Source organism: Meleagris gallopavo, chromosome 9, assembly GCF_000146605.3.
Source record: "Meleagris gallopavo isolate NT-WF06-2002-E0010 breed Aviagen turkey brand Nicholas breeding stock chromosome 9, Turkey_5.1, whole genome shotgun sequence".
In the NCBI taxonomy this organism is placed as follows: Eukaryota; Metazoa; Chordata; class Aves; order Galliformes; family Phasianidae; genus Meleagris; species Meleagris gallopavo.
In genome coordinates this window covers 8,926,631-8,939,023 of record NC_015019.2, presented here as the reverse complement: position 1 = coordinate 8,939,023, position 12,393 = coordinate 8,926,631, and the positions used below count along the sequence as shown (strand labels likewise).

At 39.9% G+C, this 12,393-nt stretch overlaps 1 protein-coding gene across 1 annotated transcript in view; it reads right to left on the bottom strand.

Annotated features, from left to right (window-relative positions):
• HDX (highly divergent homeobox) overlaps positions 1–10,948 on the bottom strand; it is a 32,983-nt gene extending 22,035 nt beyond the window's left edge. The window contains 4 exon segments of the mRNA XM_003208370.4: positions 3,685–4,412; positions 4,415–4,805; positions 8,414–8,560; positions 10,598–10,948. Coding sequence (XP_003208418.2) covers positions 3,685–4,412; positions 4,415–4,805; positions 8,414–8,560 — 1,266 coding nt within the window. The 5' untranslated portion in view covers positions 10,598–10,948.
• Between the last annotated feature and the right edge of the window lie 1,445 nt (positions 10,949–12,393).

Here is a 12,393-nt window from a genome sequence, read left to right as displayed (position 1 = left end):
AAAAAAAAAAAAATCCACCCAGACATCAGTAACTGAATTCTTCAATGTCAAATACCAAGAATTTGCAGAGTAGGAGAAAAACTAGGGACATGAGGCTAATGAAGGAAGAGGAATGGGTACGAAGGTGAAGGCTAGCTCCCTTGATTCTCACTGCTCCTCCATCATTCCCAGACGTCACACTTGTTAAAAAATAAAATAAAATCTTGTACTATTTTCCCTGGACACACGCAATGTTTTATAGCCTGGAATATTTTAGGCTTATTTAGGATTCCATGTCAGCTTCTGCTACAGACAAGCAATGCTTCAGAGAATAAACATAGCTCGAGAGATTAATCAATCCCATGTCATTACACACGTTGTACATGAGGAAACAAATCTCCTCCTGATGACTATATCAACTACACTAAAGTTTTTGTATAAGGGAAATGCTCTAATAACAAATCTTTCAGCATGGGTTTGACTGAATACAGAATACCTGGTACAGTTTGTTGTACAATACCTTCATTCTCCACGCTTTTAGCTGAGTGTTGAGGGTTACCTAATGGCAGGCTCTCATTATAGCACAAGGAGGGTTGAGGAAGAGAGCTAGAATTAAACACTTTTCCCTCCTAAGAGGAAGTCTGCATCAACTTTCATATCTAAATTATTCATTTCTTAGCAGCACACGTTTTAGAACCGAGTTACGACTATTAAAATTGGCTGTCCCACACAACAGCAGCGCATTCTGTAGTCACACAGTTGACTTTTCTGAGACTTTCCTGTTCAGCTGTTTTGTGTTTTTTCCCCTGCTAAATTAAGTACAACTTGAAGCTGATTTGGATCACATCTAACACTAGTGTATACTCTTATACCTCAGAAAAGCAACAAATTTCAAGTGGAGCTACAGAAAACAGTGCTTTTCTGTGCAAGTAAGAGGTATGGCAAAGTATTAACAGTTAACTGGAAGGCAAACACACACTAGTTCTGACAGATCTGACGTCAAATACAGTACTTCAGTGTAACTATCTGAAAGACAACATACATGGAAACATACACCGAAATCTAAAATGGCACTAAAAGTGATTTGGCAGTACAAGGTCCCTGCACAGTCTTTTCCCAGTTCACCTGTGGATTCCCTGTCCTGAACTCTCAGCACTGGGACAATTCAGCAGCCCCCCACCACCCTCAGCTGCTGTGCGTCCTGGTGGAAGTGGAGGTGGCAGGCAGTGCTCTCCCCAGCATTCCCACATGCTCTCTCTGACTACACCTCTGCAAGCATCCTTAAAGTGAACCTTAGTAATAAAGAAATAAATACTACATATCTATCTTACTATAGATATATATATACTATAGATATACTATATATATCTATCTTACTCTGCCATACTTGCTGCAAGACTTCGAATTTTTCCCTAGAAGAGCACAGGGCTAAATTATATTAACAGTGCTTCAATGTGTATAACGAAGTAATTAAAAAAACAAAACAAAACACAACACACATACTTTCAAGTATTTTTGTAGGGCTGGGGAAGGAAACTAAGGATAAATCCCTACTCAGCCCTGAGGACCAGTAAGAAGAGCCTCTCCTGCTCAATAGGCTCAACAGCAAACTAACAAAAGTTAGTAGGTTGAACAATTTGCTTAGCAAAACTGCTCAGGCATTAAAATCGATCGTTGTATTAAATTTATTTCTGGTTACACTAAGATGAATTTGATTAACCGAACCAGTAAGAAAGCTACAACTAATTGCTAATTAGATGCCCCACCAATGTACAACAGTAATCACTTCATCAAACACATATCACACGCTCCTACCTTTGAAGAAGCATCTGCTTGGATGTTTAACTACTCTCACAATCACATAACTCAAGTTTAATCTGTTATAAATTGAGGAAGATTCCCCTATGTTCAAGGGTTTTCACTGTTGGTGCTGCTCTGAAATGTGCTGTAACTCAGCAAGGAATACAGTGATCAGAAGTCAGAGCCATCATTCCTTCAAGGCAGTACAGGATCCGTCCAGCTTGCAGGACACTTTTCCTCTGCAGTTTCTACAGAACCACAACATGCCTTAAGACCACAGCTTTTATCTTCCCCTATAAGTTCTGATACTGAAAAGTGCCATCTTAGTATTTCACAGAGTGGATTGTTACAGCAACAAATGCACAATAGCAACCTTCCCAGTTCTTTCAAGGTTTAATTGTGCATAAGGGCAAAGGATGCCACAGGAAATAGGATTTCCCTCAATCCAAGGTATATTCCTAAATCCAAAGGCAAAGGGTTTGTGAAAGACTTGCACGGAAGTCAAATAGTGTAAAGACGAATTCCTTGCTTACCAAACAATAGGTACATCATTGTAACAGAGGACAAAAGCATCAAAGAAACAACAATACAGTAAGTTACAGAGACATCCCTGGTCTGATTTATACCACACTACATGGCCAGATAGAATGGTTCATGATAGGTGATATTTTATCTATAAAGAGATTCAGGCCCTACCCCAAAGTATTCCAAATCAAAAATTTTTTTGTTTGTTTTGTTTTTTTTTTTTTTTTAATTTCTAATGAAATTTAAAAAGAAAGAAAGAAAAAAAAAAACCATACTGACAGTTTTTCAAAAGTGAAATAAAGCGCCAAGAGCACACAGCTGGATGCATCCATACTGTATTTCATTAGGTGAAACTTTTCTCAACAGTTTCCTTAGCTGTACTTTAGCCACTTTTGCAGTTTTACAGTCCCTTTACAAAAGGGATGTGCATATTTATAGCTTTTCTTCTCCTATTAAACAGTATTTAATGAATTTTTTAAATTCAAGAACAGTAATATCAAACATTGACAGACTGTATGAGAGGAAAAGGGAGGAAGGGGAAAAAACAGCTCCTTTGAAGTATTCAGCTTATAAAAGGCCACAAGTAAGGACAAGTAAGCCAGTGTCCTATCTACTACACAGAATCCAGTGTGATTCTGTGAAGTGAGAAGGGGGCACTTACAGACTCAAAAAAACTTTCTTTCGAATTCTGACAGGATATAGGAACAAGTCAGAAAGAAGAGGGGGAAAAAAAAAAAAAAAAGAGACAAAAACCCCCGTATATCCTATTGTTCCCTATACTAGTGAGCAACACACATTAAAAGATGATATATTTTTATATGGCTCATTTTCATGATAAATTAAAACAGAAATAGCATGCAAAAGCAATGAGTAATATAACAGCCTGCCAGTCGTAAGACTTGGATGGAAGAGTTAATCCAACCTGGCATTAATAAGGGCAAGCAACTGTACAGCACATGGATGAGGGTGTGATCCCACGTTTTGCCCTGTGCCACATGCAAAGTATGTCTGCAGAGAACCAAAGGGTACAACTGTGACATGCACTGGTAAGCCAAGCCAGGGCACAGGGCTTTAGCCTGCATCAGCAATCACAGGTCCTCATGTAAACAAAGTTTATCTATTGAATACACAAAGCCCATGCTGGTCTTGAGTATGTGACTACCCACTGCAGCCACAGGCTCAGCTACCCAGATAAAAGTGCTACCATACCACAGTCCTACCTTCACTTTTAATAGGGAATTACCTCTGCTGAAAGACATAAATCGAGCACAACTTACAGAAATACAAACCTACCACTTACTAGCTAACAAATTCCAAAGGTAACAGTACTTATCAACGACCTTGTCTTCAAGATTTGCAGACAGATAATTGACAGATTACCTGGTAATTATTTTGGTTTTGTGACAGCCTCAGTTGATTTGAAGATGTAAAATGAGGAGAAAAAGTACTTCTTGATGTATTAGCAGTGTTATATAATGTACTGGATGTATGTAATGAGGCCCGTGCAGGCAAGTGGTAGTCTCTGCTGTGATACAGCACACTGTCAGGCACGTCCCTGGCATTCACCATTTGAGAACTACAGCTCACATTTCTTCCTGGCCCAGACAAGGCTGCACTTTGGTTCTCCACTCGAACAGAACTGCTGCTTTCACAGTATCTTGAATAGCTTTGTATTTGTGCTCCCATGGATGCTAGTTCTTCTTCTCTAGCATATTCATCATCCACATCTCCAGTTTCCATCGCAATGGACAGAGAGCTGCCTTCCACTGAGCAATGCTTCTGTGCTGTGCTTCCTCCCACAATTCTTTGAGGTTGATCTGTAACCGCCAGAGAAAACACCTCGCGGATTTCCAGGTTTTGTGTGCTACAAGAAGGGTCCCTAGTGTTAGCCCTTTGTCCAGGGGGCACATGCGATGCAAGAGCTGCATGTTCTGGCTTTTGTAACCTCTGACATCCCATGAGTTCAGCTTTGCAGGGTCTGTGGCATATCATTGGTTTCTGAGGTAACACCAACTCTGCAGTTTGGACTGATGAACCACCATAGCTTTTTTTTGTGTGACTATAAATGGAGTTTGCAGAATTCAGTACACTTGTTTGTCTAGATAAATAATAGTTTTTTCCCCTACTAATAGTGAGGCATTTTTACAGTGTGGTATTTGTCGCCCTATAGGGATGTGCTGCTGCTGAAAGTCTGTGTCACTTTTTCCTGGTAGTCTTGGAATAGAGGTTTTATGTATTTCTGCCATTGAAGCACTTGTTTGCTTGGTGGATCCCTGCCTACTGGATGAACTAGCAGGACTGTATATACCAGTAACTATTACATCGTTATTAGAAGAGGTCCAAGAAGACTGCTGGCTTTGGGACCGAGCAATATTTACCACATTTCTAACTGCTGCTTCTGGAGGTACCGAGGGAGCAGCAGGGGCAGTCCCTGGGGGAGCACCTCCAGATTCTACAGCACTCTTGCTGCTCATCTTCCTTCTTTTATTGCCAACCCACGTCTGCAAACAATAACAAACACAAGCAGTAAATAAGCAGAAAACATTAGACAATTTCAGTTTTAAGCAGATCTGATAAAATGTTGAAGTTGAGACTGTAAATCCTTAATGATTATGCAGATTCTGAACAACTCAAGGTAGAAATCCATGTCTCTCATGCTTGGGAATCATGTAGCAATACACATGAGAAGCCGTCTTGACTTCAAATCTCCAGTTTCTCAGAACCCGTGAGACTGTATCATGCCTCCTATCTCAAGGCTATCCTTAACACTAATTTCACTGTCACCCCATCACTATTTTCCCTAAATATCAGTTTTTATATTTAGCACTTTGGGATGCCAAACATTCACTGAGATATACAGCTAAATTTACTTCTAGAAAAAGGAAGATTCGGTAACCAAGTAACTGGCAGACACAACTCTCAGAACTGTCTTGACCAGAAACCGTTACTTCTTGAATTTAGGTTAAGCAGAAGAAGAAAAGAACAGGAACAACTCCTGATAAAACACTTTTGTACAATATTCAAACCTACAGAGTAATTCCTCTTCTGCCAGCTGCACAAGACAAGGTTAGTACTGGGCTTAGACTGCAACAGAAGTTTGCTATGACGGGCATTTCTGGAAGTGACAATGACCACATATAGATACTTTTTTCAAGTAGGTAACTCTTCCTCTGCTATAAGAGTTGAGCACAAGATCCTGTTGTTCTAAACACAGAGGAAAGGCTGTCATGCAAGTAACAAACTAAGGTACAGCTAAAGGAACTTAAGGGGAAATATTAACTTCAGTGTTCCAAGATAAAGAGAATTAACCTGGTGGAATCATCAGCTCTAACACTAGAAGCATAAGCACCACCTAACTGCTCCTGGGAACTTCCATGATCAGCAAGGCAGGACTTGATTCATTCTTTCAGCACAGTATGTTTGTACTGAATGTGGCAGTATAAGTAAGCAGACATAAGGGCCAAAAAACTAAAAAAGAAATAGTCCTTTAGCATCAGCTTCTACTGGTTATTATATGTAGATACAGTGAAACAGTCATCTGTACCACTCTGGGTATCACATGCCTTGGTTTGGTTCTAGGTGTGCAGCACATCTCAGCACTGAGCAGCCCAAACGAGTTGATTTAATCAATAAACCACTTCATCCCACTACAAGGTAACAGCACTGAGTGCCCATCTCAGATTTCCACTTCATCACATGAAAGAAGGCAATATTTCTTCACATACTAACACCTGTTGGGGAAGTAAATAGATGTTCTAGAGCAAAATAAACTGCTTTGTTTTAAAGAAATATCTTGAAATCCTTGATCCACTCTACTCGTGTTCCTTGTCCAATTTTACAAAACGCCTAATTTGAAGCATGATTTATTGCATCAATCAAATCTCAGTTACTTGTTTTAGAATTCTGCTCTACAGAACCAAGTTTAAATACATGAAATTAGAGCCACAAGTCTCAAGTTATTTCCTTTTATTGCTTAAAACAAATTTAGAAGATCAAATTTATTTTTCATTATTTCTCCTCAGTCAGCAAACTTTTAAACCAGAAATTATTATTAGGGATACTGCAGATTTTGAGCCAGGAAAAGAAACACCCCCCCTGAATTTCAGATTGTCCCATAATCTACATATACACCACTGAGTGACTATCAGTAGCACTCAGCCATTAGTTTTAACCAGTTCCACCCTAAATATGACAACAAGATGTCCTCAGGAACTGCTTCAAGAGATATGAAAGAATAATGAAGCTCTAAGTGCCCTGTTACAGTCACATCTACTGTTGTGCTGAGGGGAGACCACACACCACCACCCAGATCAGTGCTCCTCAGCACTTGGTGATAACAGCTATGAAGATTGAAAGTTGGAGAACATCTGCACTTTAACTAAATACCTGCTCATACTTACTGCAAAGCCAAACAACAGTAGAAATATGCTAATATTAAATCAACAAAACCACACCATTCAAACCCTGCACAGTTCACATTCAGCTCAAGTAAATTTGAAGAGGGTAGAGGATTTTCCTAGAAGTAATCTTCCATGTTTCCTAACTTTGAAAGGCAGAGGCATTTTTTATGTATTGCAGTAATAAAACCTGCAGATGTTCCCACCAAATCATAACAGGACTTCTTTCCAACACACCTTGAGATTAGGAAAACCAGATGCAGTTCTTTGGGACACAAATCCTCACTTGGGGAATTAATTAGTTTATTTATAGAGTTATAAAATTTGAATTGTAATATACATTTACGTAATTTGTGTTTCTCTTCTATCTACAAGTGTCAGCTGCAACCTACACTTCATTCTGTTAGACAGCATCCAAGGAAGTACTAATCCTGGACCAAAAGTCTTACAGAAAAACAAAACAGCAGGCTGCTAAGAGGCAAAAAGGAGAAGTCTGAAGAAGAGAAAGGTAAGATCATAAAAAAATAAGACAAATGGTATGTTTCCATTTCAGTTCACAAGTAGGAAGAGTATACGTTACGTGAAGAAGGACTCAGCAAAGAAGACAGCTAAAGAAAAAGGCTACGACACATTATTGCAGTAAGGGTAATAGAGAAGGGAATGGTAATAGGAAGATGGAAAGTGAATGAGGAGTGCAAACAGAGGAGATACTGGCTGCCTCCTCTAAGTCCTTGAATCAGAGTAAAAATAGCAAAATAGGCACAACTACACCATCAGCAAGCAGACTCCTGTTACAGCTCTCCATCTGTGGCAGTGAGTTAGAATTCATGGGTGACTTTCAGAGCATCCTGAGCTGAGAAAGTAACTGAATATTTCCAGAGTATTCTGAGAGAGGAGAACCTAGTTAAGAATTAAGGGGCAGGAGCAGCTGTTGTATACCATACGCACGTCTAAGAAGAATTAGACTGGTCTCACTTTCTCCTCCTCAATGCCCAGTGTTGCAGCACCTACTGCTAGCTTCACTACCACTGTTATTCTTTCAGTTTATACTCCATGATTTCTATTTCTGCTCCAAGACAACAGCCATTTTATTGTTTAGTGGTTCACAAAGGGATTCTTATTTCCCTTCCCATGGGATTCATAGACTTTGGAAGAGCTCCTGTTAGCACTACTGACATTCTTCTATAAGAAAACAATGTAGTCACTGTAAATAATAATGTGTGACATGGAATATCAGTGTGGCAGCGTTTTGTATGAAAAACTGTGATATTTTTCCCCCCAAGCACATTAGGGTCATAGAAATTGCTTTACCTTAAGAATAGTTTTCTACCAACATGACCTTTCTTTAGTACAATACGCTGCACGAAGTTTCTATAGGGCAATTCCATTTGCAGTTTAATTAAGACAACACAACCAACCAACCAACAAACAAAAAAAATCAAGAAGAGACAAAAACAAAAAGACGGAAACAAACACCCCTTGTGCCACCAAGCACCTGCTTAATACAGCAATCATGCCATGACATTTCAGTCTATAAACAGGCTCACAGGATACAAATGCACATGTCATACAAGTATGAAGTCTGACTTACAGACACATAGGAAGACACTTCAGCTCTCTGAAGATATTTGGTGTAAAGGAATGAACGTGTATAACTTAAAAATAAATAACTTACAAACTTACACACAAATTTGGAAAGCCTCAGTACTTACCCTGACTACACTGAAGTCCAGTTTAGTTTCTTGTGCACACTGCAATATGAGCTGAAAGCAATTTTTACTTTGATTTGTCATTCCATTTTCATAATAACGCTGTAATATCCTTTGCTGTTCTACAGTAAATACAGAACGCAGATTCATCTAAAAATAAAAGAAGATACTCTGAAAGTTGGAATACAAACTGCAACACAGAATGCACAAGCACTTATTATGCTTGTGATAATGTTAAGCACTGACATCTTTTCCTTGTGCAATCCTCTATCAATACTTTTACATCCTTTCAAAAACAAACAAACAAAACCCCCAAAACAGCAACACTGTTACAGTCAGTATTCCTTCCTGACAGACTCAAGTCCAGCACTACATGTTTGGAACACCACTGACAGAAATCCCTAAGAAACTATTACATTGTATTGCTAAATCCACCAGCTTCCAATTTAAGTCAAAATCTTTTACTGTCTCTTAAAATAAAAAAAAAAAAAAGCCATTAGGCAAAACAGAGTAATAGCAGCCATTGCAGCAATACTGACAGATGTGTCCCCTCTCCTACCAAACAGATACACGATCTGAGAGAAGAATGCAGGTTACAGTCTGGCATGAGGAGTTCCCACTGACTCTGGCTTCAGCAAATCCTACACTACTGTGGCTGGTCATTCGTCCTCCTCCTGCCGTGTCAGACTTTGCAGCTGCAAGGTTGAAAAGATCAGGGACCAGAACTGGAGACAACTCAAAAAACAACCACAAACAAACAGAAAGGTTGTAGGGGGTATGGACCAGCTCCCTGCCTGGGGCAGGGGCTATGGTGGAGGCCCAAGGCAGCCTTTCAGCAGCAGTTCAGTGGCTGTGTTAGACCAGGTATAGCTTCATGGCACATTAAAATCACACCTGAGATTGGAAATTGCAAACTGCATAATATTACCAAGTGCAAACAAATTAATACAGAAGAGATTCCATAGTGGCAAAGTGAAGTTTCACATGAGTTATATGCTCTAGGCTAACCAAATACAATCCCCTGGTTATCTATTCTGATTAGAATTACTGAAATCAGCAAGTAAAGCCCCATCACCACAACATTTCCAAAATAGGCCCTTTATTTTGTCTTAAACAAAACAGAGCCAGCTGAGACTATGCAATCCACTGTCCAGAAATAGCCCACATCTGACTTTGTGCTTCAGGGGGAGGAGGGGGAAAAAAAGCCATCACCCACAAGTTGGGTTAATATTTCAAATATTCACTTCAAAATAAGGCAGAATGAATGGAAGAATCCATACCAGAATCTTGCAGGAAAATAAAGTGGATGGGGGAACTCTTAGTAGTTACCAAGCTTTTAATTACTATTTTTGGAAATTTCAGATGGAAAGTAGTTGAGTGGAAATAGGCCTAATCCTTGCAGAACATCTAATGGAGCAAACACAGAAAATCATTAAGGGTTCAAAAGCACAAGCAAAAAACCCCAAATCCAAAGCCTAAGTCTGAAAGCATTGCCCAAAAGCTTCTTGAACTCTGGCAGCTTGGGGCTCTGAGGAGCCTGAATGTGAGTTGATTTTGATTTAATTTTGACCTGGGGCCCCAATGCAACTGGCATGGCCCACGTTACACTTCTGTGTCTACTACTCTACCACTACTTGTGGTTCTGTTTTAGAAAAAAAAGAAAAAAGAAAAAAAAAGAAAAAAAAAAATACACGAATCTCAACTATTTAGATTGCATACTTAACAAAATCTCATGTGACACATGAGCTGTTCATAGCAGAGCAGGAAACAGAAATTCTCACGAAGACCTTAGATTACACAGAACAAGAGGAAGGAAATGAGCAATTACCTTAATATCAGGTGGTTAAGTCATTAGTTTCCTCCTTTTGACTTCCTAATTTCTTTGAGAAGTATTACCTGTTTAGCATCAGTTTTCATAGCTATACAGAACAAGATATTAATTCCTACATTTTCTTTAATATCAGAGTTCCCCGACTGTTAGTAGAAATACACACAAATTGGAGATAACTTAAGTGCTGACATTACCTAGCAGTAATGCAACCACATTAGTATCAAAGGAATTAGCAGCTCATACGTCTCCATAATGAATTTGGTATTATTCAGGACAGTCTGTAACGCCAAAGGATGTAATCTCCGTTTTCCAATTTGTGTACCTACAAAGTATACCAGTTTGTTTAGATTTCTCACCTTTATCTTGAACTGCAGACTCCAAGTTAGAAATCCACATGGATTCTTATCATAATTTAAATTTTAATCTTGACTCGTCAAGCTTAGAAAAGACACATTGGAGCTTTTTGGAAAACCAGGCGTCCAGCTGATGGGCAACACATTGAAACTGAAATGAGAGTTTGTTTCAGAAAAGAATGCTGTGAAATTTGTGAAATTCAGGCAGAGCAATATGCAAAGTGAAAGCCCATGAACCTTCAATAAGAGCTAGGGGTAACAAAGCCATGTTTGTAACAATTCAACATCTGCCTGCTCTGCTAATATAATGAGGCAGTTTTGGCATGCATGTTGATGTTCAAGTGACAGTGCTGCGAACAATCTATGACAAATGAAAAATTAGGTTTGCTGAATTTCCTTCACAATTGTTATGAGCCCTAAGCCAATTAACATCATTCAGCTTTCCAGCCTGGTAATCTCCCACTCCTCAATCTACAATAAGCCTACTAAGATAAAGATGTTGAACTTGATTCCCTTTCTAAACTGAATACTAATTGAAAAAAATATATATTACCAGTAGAAGCTCTTTTCTAAATGCAGTGGTTAGGGAGACATAAATGTACTCTGAGTGCTGAAGCTAGGCCCTGGGGATCTACAGCTCATAACATTAAGAATGAAGATGGGTACTGCAATGCCCTTCAGTTTCTTCAAGGCTGCTGATATGAGCCTCGGGAAGGACAACCCTACTAACACATTTCAGCCTGTCACACTTGCTCCTCATCAGAGGAAATCAAGGTTATTTCTATGGCTGAACTTCTTTAGACAACGGTTCAGTGACTTTTCCCAAAAGTATTTACCATCTTTGCCTTCTTGTGGCAAGAGCAAGCATGAGTGAGAGGAGGGCACACAGAGGAATTAATGCCAGGTTGGCTTATGAAGTAATACTGCATTCTCTTTATGAACCATACTGGTTCATGCTTCATGAACAGCTGTGCTCCATGTGGCCATAACGACTCCATTCAGCACCTGGAATTAGGAAGCTCTCTTGGCAGCCCAAGGATACACTGGTGTCAAGTAGTACCACAAGGGAGAAAAGAGGGGATGCTCCTGTACTAACAGCTCTGTTTAGAGCAACAAAAACAAGACAAGTGTATCCAACAGCTAATTATCTGTTCTGCCATAACTGCTTCAAAGATTTTTGGGGAAAAAAATAAAATAAAACGAGAAGCAGCAACAGAAGGAAAAAAAAAATACATGTTTTTTGTCATTTACAACATTCGCAGACATAAAGAAGGCGTGAGATACTGAGAGTGCTGAGCCACGCAGCCTCACGAGGCAGAGCACTATGCTGACAAGGCAATTCCTCTGGATGCTGGGAAATACAAACGTACGAATATCCCTATAATTCCAAACAGAAATTCCTCTTGGACCTGAAATCGTACTTAGGAATGTTTTCAGAGTACATGACGCTACAAGTACCTGCGTAAAACATATTTACGTTATAAAACTGTCAGGGATTAACACATAGTGACAGAAAGAAACAGGTGCTTTTGGTTGCTTGCTTTCAACCCTATCATTAGTAAGAGAAGGAACACAAGAAGCAAACGGCACCGCGACAGCAACGCCCGCCCCGCGGCGCAGCAGAGGGCGGTGACGTGAACTCTGCGCATGCGCACACTCCGCCCTGCCGCTCTCCCACCCGGCTCAGCGCAGCGCGCAGGCGCCCTCCCTCAACCGGCCGCAGCCTGAACCCGCTCGCGCCGCGCTGAAGTGCGCGCACGCGCACGGAGAACCTTTCCCCGACGCACACACGGAGCGCG